At 38.6% G+C, this 24,296-nt stretch overlaps 1 protein-coding gene across 3 annotated transcripts in view; it reads right to left on the bottom strand.

Moving 5' to 3' along the window:
- Window positions 1-24,296, bottom strand: part of UNC13C (unc-13 homolog C) — a 629,711-nt gene that overhangs the window by 108,211 nt on the left and 497,204 nt on the right. For all 3 annotated transcript variants that reach the window (XM_046009970.1, XM_046009972.1, XM_046009971.1), the window contains 4 exons: window positions 17,690-17,786; window positions 16,873-17,016; window positions 8,188-8,265; window positions 2,471-2,548 (listed from right to left, as the gene is read on the bottom strand). In XM_046009970.1, coding sequence (XP_045865926.1) covers window positions 2,471-2,548; window positions 8,188-8,265; window positions 16,873-17,016; window positions 17,690-17,786 — 397 coding nt within the window. The remainder of the gene's footprint in view (window positions 1-2,470; window positions 2,549-8,187; window positions 8,266-16,872; window positions 17,017-17,689; window positions 17,787-24,296) is intronic.

Below are 24,296 nucleotides of genomic sequence, written 5' to 3'. Positions count from 1 at the left end.
AGGAGTTCCAGGGTGAGAGAAGAACCGGCATCAGGATGCACTGCGCTCCCTCTCAAGGCCACCGAGCAGAGCATGCCCGCGTTAAGTTCCATATAAACCTCTCATATCAAACGGTCAGTTGTGTCATTCTCGATAAAATCCTTTTCCATCCTTATAAAAGCCCCCAGTTAAGCAACCCATGTCCGTCCTGCCATACACAGGTAACTGATTGTTATTTTGAGATTCTGGTGCCCTGGGAGGTCGAGTGTAGCAACCAGCAACTCTAACATAAATCTGTGTCAATCACGGTTCTTTCTCTAACATATATCTGTGTCAATCACAGTTCTTTCTCTTGGGAGGTTCAATGGGACACCCAGACTTGAGTTCAGGTCTTCCTTCCTCCTGACATTCCACCAGTCCCCATGCCAGTGCTGACTGGGCCTGCCGAGAGCTTTTTCCGGTAACAGATGATGAGGTGAAAGTAGAAAACAATAAGATAAAAGAAACTGTGTGTAGGAAGGAGACAGAACATCAAAAGATGATCGAGAGAGGAGGGGAAGGGATGTATAAGATTTAAATGCAGGAAAAGAAAGGAGCTAGGGTCCATGCTGCCTCCTAACAAGTTACGGTGTTAGAAACTGGACATTTATTTCATTCACTGAATTGCATTTTCCCTTTAAATTATGTATGAGGAATTTAGCAGCTGACCTTGCAAGAGTCATGAGGGTAGAAGGCACGAACCCCAGGATTTCTTTCTTCATTACTTTCCTCCAGTAAGAAGAGTCCTGTGATTTAGCTATAGAGCTGTAGCTAAATTCTTCATGTGAAACCCACATACTGCCAACTGGCAATTTTACGTGAGGTAAAGTATCCATTCTTGTTTGGTGAACAAGCTGCCCCACAACATTTTTGGTCAGTGAGCAGCGTGGCCCACACAGCTTCCTGTAAGGACAGGTTTGCTCTGTCTTGTTAATACTCAGCTCAGCCGGGTATTAGTCACACTACAGTCCAACAATGGAAGAGTAAGGAAGCAGAAGTAGCGTTAGGAGAAATTTCTGGAAATGTGGCATTTTAAATATAACTTTATCCTTCCACGGTTTATGGTCTTTAAAATTCAGTAAAAGGAGGCAGAATGTCTCACAAGAAATCACTGATCTCTTCATGGCTCTTCAAACAGTAAGCGGACTTAAAGTCTGAATATAAAACATCACTCCAATTAAAAAGGGGCTCTCCAACTATGATCCCCGGTTGTTTGTGCTCACCTAATTCGGCAAAAGAATTTAAAAATGAGGCTCATGCCCTCACACTGTGCAGAAACCACTAATACACTGTGAGGAAATGGAGCCAATTTTATACAAAATAAACGGACACTGAAGCGGAAGCATAACTCATGAAAGTTCATTTTTGAAGTTCTTTACCTTCACACACAGATCTTAGTGCTTCTCATTTGTAGCGCCCTAAATGGCAAGTTCAGTTTCAAAACACTGAGGCTCTGAGAGAGGGAAATGGACAAATGGCTCCTTGGGATTAACGGCACCATCACACGTGAAGCCCACTCTTAAAAGCAGCATTTTCAGCCTTGTAAATTTAGAAGTAAAAGGGATCGTTGCTTCCAAATCCAACCTTGCTTCACATACCACAATAAGAAACACTGTAATTGAAATCTGAAACAGAAATATTTCTACATTCTAGCTGCCCTTGGGGTTGTTTTAGGGAGGAGGAAGGGTGGGAGAATGCCAACCCCATGACCTTCCCTCTTGGCACCAACTCCAGTCCCCAGGTCCCTGGACGCGCATGGTGGTTCGTGAAAGACTGTGGCAACAGCAGGAGGCAGGTGCTCAGCTAATATTTCACTGTCTGCCTGATCCAAACAAGCAAATGAGAACAAATCAGAAGTGCAATGGTCTTTAGGTTTGGGGGAAACAGCCAGGTAAAGGATAAGGTGCTTACTATCACAAACCTCGTAAGAGAATCTTTCTCCTTCCTTCTTCTGCTCGGGGAGTGGCAAGTCAAAGATGTTGGACAAAGACACGACACATTACAGACACAGCACACAGCACATTTTGACAGAGACTTTTAGATGTGAACAATAAACCACCGATACATCAAAAATTGCTAGCACCACAAAGCACATTTCAGAGCAAAAAGTCTGATACCGACTTGACATTGTGCACTATGGTGAAAAAAATTCTGTAGTTTGTGGAACTGTACAGATCATTAGCATGTATGTCCATATTTGTGTACATACAACTACGTTTATACATACACACTACAGAAGGCTCCTGGCCATCTCCCTCCTCCCATTCACACTTCTAAAGCATTTACTTTCAATATTCTGTCGTGGTTAATGATCACTTCAGTTGTTAATGGTGTTTTAGATCATTATCATATCCTGTTCCTTACTTGACTGACACTTTCTATAGCAAAGAGATATGCTGCTGATGTTCTCTAAGTAGATATTTGGCAAATATAGTCATAAAAATATACACACCTCTTTCCCTCCCATGGATTGAAACATTTTTTCCAGCTGGACCCGCAGTTGCTGAATATTGTTCATCAATATACAGGGCTATAAATAAAGCAAAAAAAAAAAAAAAAAAAAGTAGTGTGAGAATAATTCATAGAATAAATTATTGAATAAGTTTACCTTAAATGTGATTTAAGTATACAACTATCACTGATGTCCTATTATATTTGGCAATAATCCTTCTATTTTCATTTTACATTTTAAAAATTAAGAATGGAAGGGAGAAATGTTACCATTTTGGGGAATGCAATTCAATAATATACCCCAGACAATAAACCACTGGGGACTTAATACTACTATTTCTTTTGTTATTAACATTGAGCTGAATTCTGTTTTTAGAGATTTATTTTAAGAAAAAGTTAATAGTTTAACTTTGTCATTATTTCCCCATTTAAAAAACCAAAACACCATCTGAATTTTAAAAATCCAAGGGAGAAAAAAAAAAAAGACACATTTAATAGACTCTCTTTGGCTATAGATAAAGCCTGCACATTAGTATTCAAGGCCCTTAATTATCTGGTTCCAAACTAGTATTTCCTTCCCATCTCTGTCTACTGAAATATGAGTAACTTCCCCCTTTAAGCAGCTTATTCCTCCCAAAACACCTGTGCTTTCTAGACTCTGACCTGGCTTGGCATGTGGCCTCTTCACCTGAACCTCACTGCCTATCTGAATCACATCCATCATTCCAGGTTGGAGCTTTCTCTTTCCCAGACTATATCCCTTTGTCACTCACTTGACATTTGTTTTCTTTGACTTTACATTTATATTGCTTTTCACTGTCTCACCCACTGACCTTAAATGAACCATGCATGTTGCTATGTCTTCTGCTTTTTCTTAATCCCAGAGTCCTCACAGAGCTTTCCACAGAACACATGTTTAAAGATGCTGTTTGATGCAGTGTTGCCAAAAAGGTGGAAATCGAACAATAACATGCAGGTGGAAAGCTTTGTGACAGGACTACGTACAGACTTAGACTAATGGGAATTAATTTTTATCACTGGAAAATAGAATTGAGAATAGTTATAGAATAATTTAATATTTCTTGCATTCTGATTCAAAAAGCCAGTTGATGTGGGGGAGGAAAAGAATGAAAGAAAAGAAAATGGATATATCTTCCAAGTTTCTGGGAAATGAGCCAATAATGAATTAGAGAGGCATAGAAAGGACTTAAAGGACAACAGGGAGGTGTTAGCACACATCAGTGGAAAGATTTTATTATTGCTTCAACCACATGACTGACCTTTGAAAAACTTTCTACTTGATTCTTAAAGTGACCACATCCTAACTTCGATTTATGAAAACAATTTTAAACTTTGATTCTGTTCCTTTGATTCCGGTCATATAAATATTTTATTTCTCTAACACGGATATCTAAGATTTATCTGCCATAGATTCTGTTCAGTAAGTTGAACCACAATATTCCACAAAGAATTCTGGTCCCCAGCTGTGACTGAGAGCCACTTGCTCTAGGCTTAAGCTTTCCGCAGTATGTGTGGCCAGAACTTTCAGGGATTCAGCACCCTGACCCAAAGGCAAAGTGAACCCCCACTAGGGGTTGGGGTCATTGGGATTTTCTTTCTCTTTCTCTTTCTTTCTTTCTTTCTTTCTTTCTTTCTTTCTTTCTTTCTTTCTTTCTTTCTTTTTTCTTCCCTTTCATTGCAGAAGGGGAAAATTTGGCTTGAATTTGACAGAGAAAATGAAGGTCAAAGAAAGACCACGACTCTTAATGAGAAGCAGGAAGAGCGCATGGGTAAATGTTGTATGTATCACTCTGCTCCCCATGGATCTAAGTTAGCTAGGAAGACTCTTCTATGATTATTAGATATTAATTTTATCTTTTTTGGCACATGTAACGGTACTTCAGTACCAAAAACAGTACTTTAGTACTTTAGCATCCTGGTTGTATAAATAAAAACCAACCTCCAAGTCTTTTTAATATGACTATTTCCAATGGAAAAGAACAACCAAGAAACATAATAAATAATATGCATGGATTGCTATTGACCCCAGGTAAGGCTCCATATATAAAAGAGATGCAGTCATCTAGAGAGAGAGAGAAAAATAAATATGAGACTCTTCTCTTTCATTAAGATTTCTCTGACTATGAAATGTTGAAATATCAATTTTATGGAATCAATTTATCAAATCACTACTGAGGACTGAATTACACAAATCTACCTTAAACCTAATCTGGAAACAGCTTTTATTTTAAGCACCTCTATAGGTACTGAAAACAAAACAGAAAACACACACAGTAAAGAGAACAGTAACTTAATTCAGAAATATCATTTGTTGATGAGTTTAATTAGATAAAATAACCTATGTTGAAGTTGTCATCTTTTTATTTGTATACAGTTTGGCTTTCCCCCTAGAAATATCATAATGTATTTCATCTGATCTAAATTTGGAACAAAGTTAGGAACCTAAACTATAATGAATATGAAATTTGTGTTGGGACTAGGGCCATTTCTCTATGACCAAAGTATGTTTCTGAGTTGAAAAAGGTTTTTTAAAATATTCAAAATCAAGTAATTCTGATTTATATGTGTTGCAGTGCTATTTTTGGAGTATGAGAAAATGGATTTAAAAACTTGTGATCCATTTTCAAGGTAAAACATCACAGCTAGAGAAAATATATATTCTGTTACAGACATTCTAACTGTCATCTTTAATTCTGAACCCTGAGAAAGCAAATGTTATGGGGATATCTCTCTTTAAAAGTTTCTAGATCAGGGGTGCCTGGGTGGCTCAGTGGGTTAAGCCTCTGCCTTTGGCTTCGGGTCATGATCTCAGGGTCCTGGGATCGAGCCCCACATCCGGTGCTGTGCTCAGTGGAGAGCCTGCTTCCTCCTCTGTCTCTGCCTGCCTGTCTGTCTATTTGTGATCTTTGTCTGTCAAATAAATAAATAAAATCTTAAAAAAAAAAAAAAGCTTCTTCCTCTCTCTCTGCCTGCCTGTCTGCCTACTTGTGATCTCTGTCTGTCAAATAAATAAATAAAATCTTTAAAAAAAAAGTTTCTAGATCAATTTGCAGATGTAATAGGCATATGGCCATAAATATACTGAGGAAAAATAACTTTAATGTTCTTGATACTGAAAGAAATAGTTATATGTACATGCACGAATCTACAAAAGAATTTCTTCAATTTATCTCAGCTGAAAGCATACACTAAGCTGTTGCTATTCTTTCATGGAGACACTGAAATGATGCTTGGCATTTGAATTAAAGTCTAGGACTCATTAAGATATCAGGAACTAGGAAAGAAAAGCAATGAGGAAAAGGTCCTGTGTTGTAATATTTGCAAGGGTGTTTTCTTTCTTTATAAATGCTTGATTTTAGAAGTATAAAATATACAGAAAAATACAAATAATACAATACAAAAAATAATAAACATTGATATATGATTTTTCTCCAATGTTTTAAAAAATAAACTACAGAATGTTAACTCATCATACCGTGAAAAGTCTGCTGTCTTTAAGGTTGATTGTCTTTTCTGAATGACAAGGACTATCCCTGGTAATTCATAGCTACCTTTTAAAATTTTCAAGTTGGCTATCCTTATATAATCAGAATTTTTCCTGAAATTATCTTGCACTGTTTTGATTTTCAACATATTACTTTTCAAATGTATTATGAATTTAATTGTAAATATACAGTTTCAGTAAATAAATATCCTGTCTTATCTATTAGAGTATAACCAATGGCAGGTAGAAATCACCACTGAGATATCTGCAAGTTTTAATAAAATTTCTGGGCAGCATATTAATTTTAGAGAAAGAAGCATCTTCTGGGACCCTCGAGAACCATTAAGACTGACTTATATTAATGAGCTGTCAGCGAGAGGTCAATGAGGTTTCACTGAGAATTCTTTTAGACTTGCCTGATAGTGGGAACTAATTTTTTGAGGAGGAAAAAAACTGATATTCCTCCTTTAAAATTGTGTTTAAAAAAACAAAACAAAACAAAAAAAAAACTGATTTTCCTCTTAAAAATCCTCTTTTTTTTTTTTTTAATTTTTATTTATTTGACAGAGAGAAATCACAACTAGGCAGAGAGGCAGGCAGAGAGTGAAGAGGAAGCAGGCTCCATGCGGAGCAGAGAGCCCGATGCCGGGCTTGATCCCAGGACCCTGGGATCATGACCTGAGCCGAAGGCAGAGGCTTTAACCCACTGAGCCACCCAGGCGCCCCTTAAAAATCCTCTTTAAAACTTTTGTGTTTTTAAAAAATTTCTATAATGTTACCAATATATTTCTCCGAAAATGACATTTGGTATTTAGGAAAGATTTCACCTTCCACCACAGACTACCACTGATTATACTCCAAATCACTTCAGTTTATCTTTCTTTAGTTTATCTCTTGGTGCCTTTTATTCAGTTGCAATGCTGGTTTCAATTTTATAAAGATTTTTTTTTCTTTTCTTAATTTAATTTAATTTTTTCGATGTTCTAAGATTTTCTTAATCATCTGGAAAAGTGTAAGGACCTTTTTAGAAACTGTCCCTGCTCCCCTTCCCCCAGGGGATTTACTTGGAGACAAGCCCCAGAAACCAGCTCCAGGTAACATCCCAGATACAAGGGTGGGTCAGGCCAGGTGGAGACATCCCAGTGGGGGGTTGCATACTGTCTCCCTGGTTACCAAGGAGTAGGGACCCCGCCCTCTGGGAGCCTTTTTGGTGCCAATCCTAATCAAGGTGTCATAAGCTGATTCTAATGTTTACTAGGGTAAACTGTAATTCAATTGGTCACCTAGCATCATTGTGGAGTTTCCTGTGTGTGTTACAATTTCATTGGTCACCTATGCGTGGCCAGGCCGGACCGCATGGCCTTTGCCCTTAAAAGCTAGTCTGTGGGGCGCCTGGGTGGCTCAGTGGGTTGAAGCCTCTGCCTTTGGTTCACGTCATGATCCCAGAGTCCTGGAATCGAGTCCCGTATCGGGCTCTCTGCTCAGCAGGAAGCCTGCTTCCTCCTCTCTCTGCCTGCCTCTCTGCCTACTTATGACCTCTGTCTGTCAAATAAATAAATAAAATATTTAAAAAAAAAAAAAAAAGCTAGTCCATGAAACAGAGAAGGGTCGCCCTCTCTTATAAGAGGTGCGGCCCTGAACATTCGGTTAGATTCTTGATGCTTGGCGCAAAATAAAGCTTTGCTTGACCTTTGTTTTATATCAGTCTTGCTCCTTTAATCACAGACCCATTATTGGGGCATAACAAAAGAAAAGGCTAAGTTAATAACTTAGAGGAGAAACCAGCATTACTTCTTACACGAACTATCTTTCTCAATTTATTTGAAAACTGAGAGAAAAATTATACTCAATTTAGTACCAGTGTCCAAACTATGTGATTGGTATCAACATAAACAGGTTTTTAATTCCTAGTTCTCAGCTTCAGTGTTTTATGATTATGTGGGTTTTTAATTGTTTATGTGAGTCTTGTCCCTATTGTCATGGAAAACCACAAGTTGGCTTGGCATTGAGATACTCTCAGCCTTCCCCTCAATTCTGTTCTGTAGCCAGATCAGGATTCCCAGAGAAGTATTCACACAATTTCTTGAGATCCCTATTCCCTATTACCCTTGAAAACAGAAAGAAAGAAAAAAAATCTCTTGCTTACTCATTTGTTTTTTTAAAAAACGGATCTCAACTGAGGAATACATAAAAGCAGAAACAGGTTTACTTACCACATTTTCCTTATCACAATATGAACTGAAGTCACTTGATAGGATCGCAGCATACTGAAGCAGTACTTTATTGATAGTCTAGAGGAAAAGCAGGAAATGTACCCAGTTAAATGTATCCAGTTATACATGCACTTGCCAGCTTAATGCTAACCAGGCAAACTTTTCACATCTTTTTCAGCTAAGAGAGAGACGGATGCAGTGATTCAATGTATACCCTTGCCAAAAGAAGGATCTCAAACTGATGAGGGAGCAGGAGCCTGGCTGAGGACAAAGCAAAAGCTGGCACCTTGCACCCCCTCTCCATCGGCTCCCCTCGGTAATATGTGTAGCATTCCTCAGGCACCCCTGACCACCATAAACCAGAAACAAATAGTTAACTTGCAGAGATCACAATCCTGCAAGACAGGAGTCTCCCTTGGTTTACAAATGTCCTAGAGATCTACAAACAAAGTTACCTTGTGCTATTGATAATTTCCAGACGCAAATAACTCAGTTCCTCAAGCCCTCAGGTCGCCCTCCCCTCCATACACAAAACTGAAGGAGGCTGAGGTAGAAGGAAATGTAAATAAAGTTAAATCTCTTCTGAACCTAAATCTCACTAACAAAGACACTTGATAGCAGAAATTTGACATTCCACCAGGAATCTCCCAACTATCTTGCTGTTAATGGCTTGCCAAAAGACAACTTTGATCAGGCCACAAGACCTCAGGCACCTTGTAGGCCCTCTTTCGCATATGAAAGCTCCATTGAAACCTCCCTTTCCCTCACCTTCCGCCAACCACAGGGTACAGAACCTGCCATCCCTCACCACCGAACCCGGGGCAGCAGCTCTTTCTGCCCACAGGTCCTGTCCCCGTGCTTTAATAAACCACCATTTTGCACCAAAGATGTCTCAAGAATTCTTTCTTGGTCATCGGCTCCGGACCTCACCCCACCAAACCTCACCTAGGTTCTAGAACTTCATCAAAACTACCATGCTTAGATGACAATGTGTAATATTTCTGAGTACATGTGAAAAACATTCTACATGAACTCATTAATTCATTCCATTTTAATATAATCTGCTCCATCCTGAAATTTCTTATTTCTAACTTTAATAAGTACGCAGAAGAGAAATGATTTTGTGGCAGCCTCCTCTATGCTTGGATGCTTAGTACCTAGTGACCCTAATGCTCTTTTTTTCCCCCCTTAATAACCAAACTTTTCTTTGGCTCCTTCCTCTTGATTTCCAGTTCCTACACCCCTCTCATCCCTATCACACATACATATAGCATGCCAAAACTGTGGTGGTTATTTTCTCAAGTTTCTACAATGTTCCTAAATACCTTATACAATTATAAGTGTTGTCAGAGCATTCCTATATATGTCCCTTAGTAATGAATATTTTCAGTAATTTTCTATGATAAGGAACCTTACTAATATCAAATACCCCTCTGAAGACTTTTGTTGTATCACACTATTTCAATACATTTACCTTTAATTTACTAAATTAGTTATTGGTGCATTATTTCCTAAAAATGTTGCCTAATTTTTGCCTTTGTTCTGTCCTCTTCATCCTAATTTTGCATTTACCTTCTCCATTTAATAACTATTTGTGAGCTGAAGGATGCCCTCTGTTCCACTAATTATGCAAAATAAGGAAAGGCAAACACATGTGTTAGTTAAATTCTATTTCAATTACTTCAAGATACATTGATGAATTTGTATCCTACCAGTTTTACTTATATAGCTTGAATGATCATAAACCAAATGCGGACATGATTTTCTCAAGCAACACTAACTGTAGATAAAGATTATCTCTTTTCACAGAAAAGCAAGGACAAAAAAACTTCTGTTGCCTTTTTTGTATAACATATTCATCTGAATTTTCTTTGTGGCTCAAATCAATTCAGGAGACACTCTAAACATCTCTCCTTTAGCTTAATCTCTTACTTGACAACCCTGAATTCACCAAATGTAACTATGAACTTGTTTTATGGACAATTAAGATCACGGTGAAAACCTGAAAGTAGGGATAACATGGAGAAAGGAAACTGATATTTTGTGGAAGTACAAAGTATCGTGGTAATATGCATCAGTTTAAATAGAAAGTTGGCCTTGGAAAATATAGAATCTTATCAAGCAGAAGACCCATAAGTCTAGAGAAACAGATGGCTGATCAGACTGAAGTATCGTCCAAATGCAGCTGTATCTGGCTTCAGATACAATGCTGAAACTCACTTTGGAACTTACCTGTGAAGTACCAATTCACTCATACATAGGAGTACTGCTTTCAACTTACAGCTTCTAATGACAGTGTAAACTCTTTAGAAACATTTCACCATGTGGTAAAAGCAAAAATGAAGGCAAATCTGACTCGGGCAGCTTGTTGTGACTCACAGATTCTAACTTGCCCCAGAGAAAGTGTGGAGAGCAGAATCCAGACACTCATTTCTGATTACTGTCACGGTATCCCCCACAGCCCAGCACCTGACTCTGCAAGAAAATCCTGGTCTGCTCAGTTCCCCTGTGGGGTCAACGAACTGATCCTAGGATCTCGCATCCACTAACCTACAAACACCAGTGGTTGTTAGCAAGTTGGGATGAGTTGTGGGGTGAGACAGAGAGCTCAGCCAGGTAGGATATAGTGTAAGGCCTTGTGCCCGTAAGAGTTGTGGATACATTGGCAATGACAACATCCATTTCTTTACTAATGTACAAAGTATGCTTGATGAAAGTGGCTCGTGCACATTTTAGGGGCAACTGCAATTTCACTCTAATTTATTCAACAAAGTAAAACCATTTCAGATGTTATTTCTTTAATACCAGTAAGCAGTTACTTGAGACATAGTGACCTAAGACAGACCTGCTGCCTCATAAGCATCACTTAGGAACTTGAGGAAGTTCCAGGTCTCTGGTCCTCTCCCGGGTCTACTGAGTCAGCAATTCTGGTGTGTGTTAAGAAGCCCCCAAGATGATTCTGATGCAAGCTAAAGTTTGAAAATCTCAGTCCTACTGAATGCACAGCAGGGTGGAGGTTAACTCTTCAGAGAGAATCTGTTGATGGAAGGGGTACCTAGCAAAGCTGGGAAGACAGAACTTCTTTCAGAGTATGTGGACTTAGCTAATAATGACTTCTCTCTGTGGGACTCTTGGGCTTCAGAAATGGGGCAGCACAGAGTGAGAAGCTGTTTGCATCATGTTCTGAAAGAAAGTATAGTTTACATGGAGAGAGTCATGAAGTATGGATGATTCTTTTATGGGTGCAGCAAAGGAACTGTCCTTCAAAGAACTCCAGATTAAATACAGTGACATTCTTTTTTTTTTCTTTTTTTAAGGATTTTATGTATTTATTTGACAGACAGATCACAAGTAGGCAGACAGGCAGGCAGAGAGAGAGGAGGAAGCAGGCTCCCTGCTGAGCAGAGAGCCGGATGCGGGGCTTGATCCCAGGACCCTGAGATCATGACCTGAGCCGAAGGTAGAGGCTTAACCCACTGAGCCACCCAGGCACCCAATACAGTGACATTCTAACAGGATTGTGGTGGTGAAGCCAGGGATACTCTGCATTTAAAGATCAAGCAGGATAACTAAAATACCTCTCATCCTCACTCTGCTCTCATTAGATGGCAGCTACTCCTGTTATTGAGGGGGATAGCTGTCAGTCAGTCAGTAGGATCTCCTGAGCGAATGCCATGTGTTAGAAGTGGGCTAAATATCTTGTCAACATCACCAGTCAGTCCCTCTAGGGTATGACTCTTGCAATCAGTAAGATAAGAACCCTGGTTCAAAACCCATCTTTTCAGGGGACTTTTAGTATTAGAGCAATGCAGGGAAGACAAGAGGTGTAGTATCTGTTCAGTGACACTAGAAAGTCACTTCGGTGCTTTCTAGCACTGCATTTTAACACACGCAGCATAACGTAGACTCTCCCCTGAACTGCCTAGGCTTGGCCCAGAGCATAAAAAGAAATGTTGAGATTCTGCTCTCCAACTTACTAATTGATTTGTGATGACACCAGACTGGGAAGCTAGTATGGCTTAGTGGTTAAAAGCATTTCACGAACCATGCCATTTCTAGTTGGGTGCTTGTCTGAGTTATTTAAATTTCTAAACTTATTTCATCATTTGAATAATTAGGAAAAACCACAGCACCTTGTCACGGGGTTGTAGTGAAGAATAAGTAAGAGATTATTAGCACATAGCAATGTTCAATTATCTATCATCATTACTTTAGAAAATTAGGATTATGTTCCCAAAGAACAAGAAATACATGTGTCTCATTCAGCATTGTATCTCCAGGGTCCCTGAGCACCAAAAAAAAAAAAAAAAAAAAAAAAGGAGAGAGAGAGAGAGAAGCAGTAAAGCCACAGAAATATCCATGGCCTGTGTACACTCTTCACCTCTTATCACAGCTATGAAATGTGAAGCATTTGATTGGTATATTGAGTCTTATACATGCTTTAGTATGGACAAACCATCCTTTCAATCCCCATTTTACAATGCCAAATCTTCCTGTCTGCAGATATCATTAATTATGTCTTTTCTCCGAGAGATAGTTTAAATAAATATAAGTCCTAGGAGGAGAATATGATTTCAATATTCTTTTTTCTTTTTTTTTTTTTTTAAAGATTTTATTTATTTATTTGACAGACACAGATCACAAGTAGGCAGAGAGGCAGGCAGAGAGAGAGAGAGGGAAGCAGGCTCCCTGCTGAGCAGAGAGCCCGATGCGGGACTCGATCCCAGGACCCCGAGATCATGACCTGAGCCGAAGGCAGCGGCTTAACCCACTGAGCCACCCAGGCGCCCTGATTTCAATATTCTGATACAAGGATCCCAATTCCAAAAAGGATAGGGTTTTCAAGACCAAAGGTCCCATCTGATGAAACAAAACAAATTCTAACAGTCTGAAGTTACTGTGAAATAGCTAATTATATTAACCACAAAGTCCTATCTTCATTTTTATTTTTTAAAATCATTCTAATAGAATTTATCTTTCAATGAAAATTACCAATTTCTGCTTTCCCAGTAAATGTTTTTTTTTTCCTTGCATTATTTCTACGGGATGATAATTGGTAGTATTGAATTTACATGGATTAAGAATATTTTAGGTATTAAAAAAATTTTTTTAAGACTTTCATTTATTTATTTATTTGACAGATCACAAGTAGGCAGAGAGGCAGGCAGAGAGAGAGGAGGAAGCAGGCTCCCCGCGGAGCAGAGAGCCCTATGTGGGGCTCAATCCCAGGACCCTGAGATCATGACCTGAGCCGAAGGCAGAGGCTTTAACCCACTGAGCCACCCAGGCGCCCCTAAAAGTTTTTTTTATTGTGCCAATAAAAGCTCACATTTCCTCAGTGACACATGGAGCCTAGCTCTTTTCTCCTCGCTTCAAAGAAGGCATTTTCCTGTGTGGATTCTAACATAACCCTCTTTGTAACCTCCCACTTCTTTACACTTTCCTGCAACCCACTTGTTTACACGTGGCTGCACACAACCTCAGAGCTACAGAAAGGTCAAAGGTACCAAGGAGGGGAGAGTGGTCTGGAGCCCAGCAGCTTGAGCCCGGAGCCCTTTTCCTCCTGCTCTCTCTCCCTGCTTCCACACCTCCACCTTACATAACCAGCTTTCTGACTACTCTGAGGGTGAATTCTAGTTACTTTTCTAATATTGTGTACCATTTAATAGTATGTCACTAAATATATTAACTCTGAGATTATTAAATTCTCCATATGACCCTGCTTCCATGAGTCCCACAGAGTTCCAAGAACAGTATGTGACACACTTTTTTCAACAGTATCCCTAATGACCCCATTCCATTCTTCTCTTGGCAGTCACCCACAATGCAGCTGCTTGTCAAGAAAAGACAGTGATTTTTTTTTTTCTCCAAGAGTAATTCTACCACACTGGGAGCATTGAATCATTTTACCACACTGGGAAATTGAAATCAGTGGCTACCAAGAAAGTCCCCTCTGGAAAGAATCAAAGGAAAGGATTTTTACCTATTATCTTTAAAAGCAGAAGGTTACTTCTGTCTATCATAATTAACATATAAAGACTAGAGTTCAAAGGTTAACAATACTTGATGGTTACTCAATGGTAAACAAATAATATAATATGGTTTAGGCTGACAGCTTATGTACCTAAAGGCCTTCATTGGCTTCTCATTTTCTTTTTCAGCCTTTTGATTTTTTTTAATTATATGATTTCAATATTCTGATACAATATCCCAGTTTTCTACTAAAGATGTTTCCACTTTGCCTGTTCTTCCAGACTCCTTATAAGGAGGGCCTAAATGTCCAATGGTACAATTCCATCAGCTCTATACTAATCCTATGCTTTCTTTTCTTTGAGACCTCTCATACTTGTCAGGGGAGAACCTGAGTCAACAGAATGGAGGAGGGTGACAAAGACTCTCTCCTTGACCAAACTCTGGCCAGGCTACCTCCAGGCCTCTCTCAACCTGGCCTCAATCTTGGCCTATCAAGACTTGAACAAAACTGGGCCACCTGGGTGGCTCAGTTGGTTAAGCCTGCGGCTTCAGCTCAGGTCATGATCTGAGAGTCCTGGGACCAGAACCCTGCATTGGGCTCCCTGCTCAGTGGGGGTTCTGCTTCTCCCTCTCCCTCTCTCCTGCTTGTGCTGTCTCTCTCAAATAAATAAATAAATCTTTAAAAAAATAAAAAAAATTTAAAAAGACTTGAACAAAATAGTAACAGCTACTAACTGTTCAGGGCTTCCTCCCTGGAATGATCCCAGATCCCCTTGAAGTGCCTACCTAAGGAAACTAACCAGTATCTTTATAAGAAAAGCAAATTTGGGTATGCCTAGAAACACCAGGGGAGCATACACACAGAGGAAGAACCATGTGAAAACCCAGTAGGAAGGTTGCCATCCCTAAGCCAAGGAGAGAAGCCTGAGGAGAAACTAAATCTGCTAAAACCTGGGTCTCAGACCTCTCCCAAACTGTCAAAAAGTACTTTTCTGCTTTTTAAGCCACTATTCTGTGATATTTAATTATGGCAGCCTTAGAACATTAATACACCTTAAATATTTTACAAATTAACTGAGTTTTGGCATTTTCTTATTTTTAACATGTCAAAGGCATGTATTTATAAATATTTAAATATAAATATATATACATATATATTTTTATATATAAATTTTATATATTTATATATAAATACAAAAAATATAAATATATATGTATGTTTATATATATATATATGAAAGCGCGTGCACGCACACACACACACACACACACACACATATATATATATGGTCTTTTAACCTCTGAGATGCCCTGACTATAGCATTTGACTTTGTCATAGATTTGGCACTCCCATTATAAACTTTTTTGTAGCCAGAGATATTGCTTATTCATGGCTTCATCTTTCAAAGTGACTAGTGAAATATGCAAACGAGGTAAGAAGTAAGCGCTTGTTGGATGGACAGTGGAGACCTCTGCTCATCATCCAAACCATGGAGCCATACTCATCCGAAGGGCAGTCACACATAGCTCCAGGCAGGTCGTTCCCCTACATCACTGTCCGCCATGTCACTACCCTGCTTAAAATTCCCCACATGTTCAGTGTTACTTGGGTTGTTCAGAAGATTAACTTTAAACTTCCTAATTTGGACAGCAGGGTTCTGCAAGATCTAGACACATCTTTGCTTTCCCACTTAGTCTGTCATCTAAGAAAACTACATTTTATAAAAATGAAATGAACTGGGTGGGGGGGGGCACCAGGATGGCTCAGTAGGTTGGGCTCTGCCTTCAGTTCAGGTCATGATCCCAGGGTCCTGGGATTTAATCCCACATCGGCTCCCTGCTCGCTGGGGAGCCTGCTTCTCCCTCTGTCTGTCACTTCCCTTGCTGTATTCTCTGCCTTTCTCTGACAAATAAATAATAAAAAAAAAACTTTAAAAAATTTTTTAAAAATTTTAAAAATTTTTTAATTTTAAATTTAATTTAATTTTAAAAATTAAATTTTAAAAAATTAAAAAAAATTAAAAAAAAATTCAGATTCATACTGTAGTTAATGGCTGATTTGAAATCATTTTCATGATTCCAAGTCTAATATATTTTTCACTGTAGTACACTGTGTGTTAAGAATACTTGCAATTTAAATATGAAATGCCAAGGCATACTTTCAGCTAAGAAGCACTATAACTGAAATAAATAATTTTGCCATTCTTCGCAGTCTCTTCACTTACAAATGACTGAGTCACAAATGCGAATGACAAATAGATTTTTAAAGAATAATAAATCCATTTTAAGAAACAAGAAGGGCAGGGACGCCTGGGTGGCTCAGTTGGTTAAGCAGCTGCCTTCAGCTCAGGTCATGATCCCAGTGTCCTGGAATCCAGACCCACATCTGGTTCCTTGCTCGGCAGGGAGCCTACTTCTCACTCTGCCTCCACCTGTCACTCTGCTTGCCTATATTATCTGTCTCTCTCTCTCTCTGTCAAGTAAACAAATAAAATCTTAAAAAAAAAAAAAAAAAAGAAAGAAACAAGAAGGGCAGAAAGAAAGTCAGATGACAAACCTGGAAACCAAACCTATTGGTACTAGAATTAGAAAGGAAATTGGGGTACTAGAGTCAGAGAAGAATACAAACTGCAACATCCTTCAGGTTCTGTGCAAGAAAATAATAACATGCCGCAGTCTCAGAAAGGAAAGCATTCATTCTCTTTAACCTACCTTTGCAAATCTTCTCATTAAGTGAGATAATGCTTCAGGATTAGGGCATTCCAGTTTCTTAATAATCTCAAAGCTCTGATTAAGCTGGGCGAAGACATCAACCACGGAACAAGAGAAGAGGGCATGATCAGATGTCTGCTGGAACTGAGGGGAGAGAAGAGGAAACCAGATCAGACCATCCCAATAAGCACATTCGGGGGAGTGTGGCGAGAGGAGAATCATTTCACATAAATAACTCGGTCTCCTGTATCATGTACCTTCATTTCACATGCCTTCTTTTCCTATTTAATAAAACGCTTCCCCGTTTGAAAATCACTCATGTCCTTTTCTGGAGAATGTATTAGAACTCGTATCATGGGGCAGGCTGCTATTAACTGGTTTCTCCATTGTGACACTGAGGGACTGCTTCCTTTTCTTTCTCATTCCCCATAGATACGAGAATGGTTTAGATTTTATATTGTGGCTCAACACTTAAGGTGCTCCAGAGGGGTTTGGAGGGTGTCTGCTCCCAGTCTTAAAATCCTGGAAAGGTTTCTGGACAAGAAAGTTTGTATAACCCTACTGAAGTTTTAGACTTCAATTCAGGAGGTAAAAGAATCTTAGAGCAAAAGGGGGATTGATTTTCTTTTTTTAATTTAAACAATTCCCTAAGGTTCCTACCAGCCCTTTATAGTTGTGTTTTACATTTAATTTGGTCATGAGAGGATTAAAATAAACCTTAAATAATAACAATGAGCCTAATAATTTCCATTATCTTAAAAATGAGTTGTGTGAATGAATCTTGACAATAAGCTGTCTTAAAGTAATTCAAACTCACTCCATCTTTTTTGTCTCTTCCTAGTGCTCCATGAAGGAACTCCATTGACACATCTTCATTTTCATCCAGCCACTGCATGACAAAAGGCTCAAACCACCTAAAAAAATTAATAATGTTACATACCATAAAAGATATTACTTGCACATAATTAACACTGAATATTGCTCTTTTCTTAAATGAGAGTAATTCAGGACCAAAAATTTCTCTTTATTCCCTGTTTTGCAGCTCTGTTTCTTCAAAGACCGTTAGCTTTTACGTCATCCAACACATCCTTGTTTATTTACTTTCAATGTCTATCTCTTTCTTGGCTCCTCCGATGCTACTTTAAATATGCTTCGTTCCCAATTCCTGTACTACAATTTCCTTCACAATTCAAAATCCTATAAAATGTACATCTTGTGTGCTGTCCCCTATCATGCCATTCTCTCACTTCTTAGTACTTTACTGGTGGGCTTCCTTTCATCCACACCTACTCGTCTCCTGTAACTGACCCTGGGTGCCCATCTCTGGCTTGTTATGATCCACAATCCACCTGCAGTTGTATATTGTGAACAGTCTAAGTTTCAGAGTTCTTTTTCCTGAAGAGGTACAATTGCACAACACCCCTTATTCAGAAGACCATTCTTTCCCCCACTGCCTTGAATTGTCATCTTCGGTATAAATTAGGCAATGGCATATATGAGTTTGTCTCCAGACTAGTTTGTCCTATCGGTCTCTTTGTCATGAACTGACACCACACTCTTTTAATAAGACTTGATAACTGTGGGTAATAGGGAGGGCACGTATTGCATGGAGCACTGGGTGTTGTGCAAAAACAATGAATACTGTTACGCTGAAAAAATACATAAATAAAAATTAAAAAAAAAAAAAAAGTCTTGATAACTGATAATGCAGTTCTCCAGGGTTTTTTTATCTTCCTCTTTGACACTGCCTTGGTGATTCTTAGCCTTTTGTGTTTCTTTCTTTTTTTTTTTTTTAAGATTTTATTTATTTATTTGACAGACAGAGATCACAAGTAGGCAGAGAGGCAGGCAGAGAGGGGGAAGCAGGATCCTTGCTGAGCAGAGAGCCTTATGCGGAACTCGATTCCAGGACCCTGAGATCATGATCCCTGAGCCAAAGGCAGAGGCTTAACCCACTGAGCCACCAAGGCGCCCCGCCTTTTGTATTTCTTTATACATTTTTTGAGTGAATCTGTCAATCTTCACAAAAATACCTGCTGGAATTTTTATGGAATTGCATTAAATCTCTAAGTCAATGAGGGGAGCATTACTCTCTTTACAACAATACATCTTTTTAGGAACAGTATTTTATTTTGGTTCATCTTAAAATTCTCTTAGTAACATTTTATAGTTGTCTGAGTAGAGGGCTTGCACATCTTTCATCACTATTTGTTTCTCATGGTTTTAATGCTATTTAAATGGTATTGTTTATATGTAATTTTCTAACAGCTTGTGGCTACTATATAGAAACTTAATTAACTTTTATATAGACTTATTATATTCACTTTTTTTGAGAGAGAGAAAGAGTGTATGAGCATGAGGGGAGAGGCAGAGAGAGAATGTTAAGCAGGCTCCAAGTTCAGCATGGAGCGCTACCCAGGGCTCGATGTCATTACCCTGAGATCATGACCTGAGCCAAAATCAAGAGTCAGACACTTAACCTACAGTGCCACCCAGGAGCCACTTTTAAAATTCTATTAGTTATCCTATAGTTTCTTTTGGATTTTCTAGAAGTACTATTATGTCATAGACACATATTAACAACATCAACATATGCTTTTATAATCATTATACTTTTCTACCCCTTATCTTATTGTATTGCATAGGACTTCTAGTAAATTGTTAAATAAAGGTGATGTTATCAGCTGTCAGTCTTATTTCTGATTTCAGGCGGAAGATTTCAAAATTTTATCCATAAGCATAATGTTTAGAGAGGAGATCAAGATGGCAGAATAGGAAGATCCTGAGCTTCTGTCCTCACACCGACACGCCAAAATCTACAATTGATTATAGAACCATCTCAGAGAATGAAGTGAAGACTAATAGAACAGATCTTTTACAACTAAAGATATAAATAATACGTCACATGCAGACAGTTAAGGCAAGAAGAGGTGGTCTGGTCATGACTAGTACCCCCAGTGAGACCCACGAGTGTAGAGATCTTCCCTGAAGAATAAGGAAGTCTAAGGCTCCAAAGCTCAGCAAACCTGCACAGGGAAGATGAACACCCATATCCAGGAGAGCCAGAGAGCAGCAGAAAATGGAACTCCACTCAATCACAGTTATCCACACCAGAAGTCTAACCCATCTTGGGCTTTGCAACTAGTCACACCAGGGCCAACCCTGCACACTAGCACCTCTAAAGCAGTTATAGCCTGGTCCCTCAGCCATACAGGTCAGGTCAAGCTCTACTCACCAGCATGCCCATAGCAGTTGTAGTGGGGCCTAACAGACATCTGTGCCAGGGGACAGCCCCCCACACAAGCAACTATGCACCAAAACCCCAACAACAACAACCTCCAGCCATAACAGGAGGGTGCATATGAACCACACAGAAGACACCCCTGGGACACCTGGCAGGAGACCAGGGAAATTTATGACACTGGGCCTCATAGCACACCTTCCACATAATGCTCCTCCTTGAAGACCAAGAGAATTAGCTGATCTAAACACAAAGAAGCATAATAAGAAGACAGAACAATATGTCAAAAAATATGACAGAAAGAACAAGACAAGCCCCCCCCCCCAAAAGAACTAAGTGAAGATGAAGATAAGTGACTTACCAGATAAATAGTTCAAAGTAATGGTTGTAAAGATGTCTACTAAACCCAGGAGAAGAATGAATAAATACCATGAGAAGTTCAGCAAGGACAGAAAATATTAAAAAGAACCAATCCTAACTGAAGACAACAATAACTGAAATGAAAACTGTACTACAGAAAATCAACAGAACATTAGATGATACAGAAGAATGGATCAGCAATCTGGAAAACAAGATGGTGGAAATCATCCAAACTGGACAGCAAAAAGAAAAAGGAATTTAAAAATGAGGATAGTTGGGGCACCTGGGTGACTCAGTTCAGTAAGCATCTGACTCTTGGTTTCAACTCAGATCATGATCTCAGGGTTGTGAGATCAAGCCCCACACCAGCTCTGTGCTCAGTTTGAGGTTCTTTCTTGCCTTCTCCCTCTCCCCCCCACCCCCCGCTCATGCTCTCTCTTTCTCTCTCTTAAATAAATAAATAAATCTATCTTTAAAAATAAGTAAAATATAAGGATAATTTCAGGGCCCTCTAGGACTGCAAGCATACTAACATTCATTGTATAGTGGTCCCAGAAGGAGAAAAGATAGAAAATGGGACAGAAAACCAATTTGGAGAAATAATGGCTAAAAATATCCCAAAACTGGTGAAGGAAGCAGACTTCCAAGTCCAGGAATCACATAGAATCTCCAAAAAGATGAATCTAAAGAGACCCATATCAAGACACATTATAATCCAAGTGTCCACAGTTAAAAAGAGATTCTTAAAGGAGCAAGAGAAAACAATTATTTATGTACAAGAAAAACCCCAGTAAGATTACCAGCTGATTTTTCAGCAGAAGATTTACAAGCCAGAAACATGGCACAATATATTCAAAATGCTGAAAGAAAAAACAATGACCACCAGTAATACTCTCCCTGGCAAGATTATCACTCAAAATTGAAGGAAGCAAAAGGAATTTTCCAGACAAGCAAGAGTGAAAGGAGTTCATCAACAACAAACTGGCCTTCCAGAAAATGGGAAAGGAACTTCTTTAAACATAAAAGAAAAGGCCATAGGTAAAAAACAAAACAAAAAATAATAATAAAAAAATCTCAGTGGAAGAGGTGAACACATAGTAAAGGTCGTGCTTCAAGCATCAACACAGGTAGTGCTACTGCCCCTCGGAGCAATTTGTTGCTTAAACCATAGCCCCTGGAGGATTTTACTAGTTGCCAAGCATATTGAGATATGTCCTTAAGAAACATATACTGGCGACAGGTCTTTGGGGAGAAGGACGATATACACCGTGAAGCTGGGCAGCTGGGGATGCCCGGCTCGCTCAGGGCGGAACGCTGCTTGCCCCTTCACAGAAGCCGGGCAGCCGGGAACGCCTGCCCCGCCCAGGGCGGAACACCGGCTGCTTCAGGGTAGCGGAGCACCCAGGAACACCAGGTCAGCTCAGGGTGGAACGAAATACCGCCTGCTTCCCTTTTCCGTTATCGCTCCTTTCTCTTCCCAGAAGTGCCCGTTGTCTTTTAGATGAGCCCTTTGAATGTGCTTGGTTAACTATAAACTTTATCTTCCTCCTTGCAGGTTGTCCACAAGACACATGACTAGCGTTTGACCTTCATCGATTCTTCTGTTGGCTATTGTTTCAATCTAATAAAAGTGAGACTGTGGAGTTGCTCTTGGCCGCAGTCTTTTCCACTGTTGCCCCCTGCTCCCAATCTCTTGAAGCTGACTTGTTTGTGCCTAATTCTTCTCCCGTCCCTGATTGGAAGGGGCAGGTAGTATGAAGGTTAAAGACAACAGTAAAATCATCTAGACCTATAATAATTGGTCAAAGGACACACAAAATACTTACATGTAAAATATGACATCAAAAACAAAAAAATAGGGGAAGAGTAAAACTGTAGTGCTTTTGGAACATGCTGGAACCTAATCACCTTAAAGGAGAATATACATTTAGGATATTACATATGAACTTTGTGATAACCACAGCCTAAATGCCTATAACAGATACACAAAAATTAAAGAGGAAGAAATACAAACATAACACTAAGGAATGTCGCCAAATCCCATGAGAAGAGAGTAAGAGAGAAAGAAACAGAAAAACAAAACAAAACAAAACACAAAAACCAAAAAACTACAAAAGCAACCATAAAATGGTTGAAAAAGAAAACAATCATAAAATGGTAAGAAGTACATATCTGTCAAAGGTTACCTTAAATGTAAATAGATTAAATCAAAAGATATAGGGTGGCTAAATAGACAAAAACAAAAAACAAAAAACAAAAAAGCAAGACTTCTATATATGCTATGATAGATTCATTTCAGATCTAAAGACACAGACAAACTAAAAGTGAAGGGATGGAAAAATCTATTCCTTGCAAATAGAAACAAAAAGAAAGCTGTGGTAGCAATACTTGCATCAGACAAAATAGACTTTAAAAGAAAGGATGTAACAAGAGACAGAACAGGGCATTAGATTATGATAAAGGGTTCAATCCAACAAGGGGATATAACACTTGTAAATATCTATGTGCTCAACATAGGAACTCCTAAATACATTTAAAAAAATGTTACTAGACAAGGGAGAAATTCATGGTAATACAACAATAGTAGGGAACTTTAACACTCCACTTATAACAATAGAGTGATCATCTAGGGAGAAAATCAGTAAGGAAACATTGGCCTTGAACAACACAGTAGACCAAATGGACTTAATGTGTACACAACACTCCATCCAAAAGCAGAAGAATACACGTTCTTTTTAAGAACACATAGAACATTTTTCAGGATACATCACATGTTGGGCTGCAAAACAAGTCTCAGTAAGTTAAAAAAGACTAAAATCATTTCAAACATCTTTTCTGACCAAAATGGCATGAAACTAGAAATCAATTACAAAAAGAAAAGTGGACAAAACAAACATGTGAAAGCTGAACGACACCATTATAAATCAGTAAGTCAATGAAGAAATCAAAGAAGCAAAGAAAAATCCTTGAGACAAATGAAAATGGAAAGAAACAGTCCAAAATCTTTGGGATACAGAAAACACAGTTTTAAAAGGGAGGTAAAATGAAAATGGAAACAAACAGCCCAAAATCTATGGGATACAGAAAACACAGTTTTAAAAGAGAGGTAAATAGTGATACAGGCCAACTTCAAGAAACAAGAAAAAAAAAAATCTAACCTTACACCTAAAAGAAAAGAAAAAAAGAACAAAGATCAGGTTTAGTAAAAGAAAGGAAATAATAAAGAGCAAAAATAAATAAGATAGAGACCACAAAAACAATAGAAATAATGAACTAAGAGTAGTTCTTTGCAAACATAAACAAAATGGATAAACCTTTAGCTATGAAGAAAAAAAAAGAGGCCCAAATAAATAAAATCAGAAATGAAAAAAAAGTTACAACTTATGCCACTGAAATACAAAGGATCATTAAAAAACTAATTATGTACCAACAAATGGGAAGAAATGGATAAATTCCCAGAAATATATGATCTTCTAAGACTGACTCAAGAAAAAATAGGAAATATGAGTGGACCAATTACTAGCAATAAAATTCAATCAATAATAATAATAAATTAAAAAAAAAAAAAACTCCCCAAAGAAGAAAAGCCCCGGACCAGATGGCTTCACTGCCAAATTCTACAAAAAAAAAAAAAAAAAAAAAAAATTTAAAGATCTTATTTATTTGACAAAGAAAGACACAGTGAGAGAGAGAACACAAGCAGGGGGAATGGAAGAGAGAGAAGCAGGCTTCCCACTGAGCAGGAAGCCAATGTGGGGATCAATCCTAGGACCTAAGCCAAAGGCAGATGCTAAAGAACTGAGCCACCCAGGCGCCCCTCTAC

The sequence above is a fragment of the Meles meles genome, chromosome 6, assembly GCF_922984935.1.
Source record: "Meles meles chromosome 6, mMelMel3.1 paternal haplotype, whole genome shotgun sequence".
NCBI lineage: Eukaryota > Metazoa > Chordata > Mammalia > Carnivora > Mustelidae > Meles > Meles meles.
Note: the sequence above shows the minus strand (reverse complement) of the source record. Positions and strands in the feature narration are given on the sequence as shown.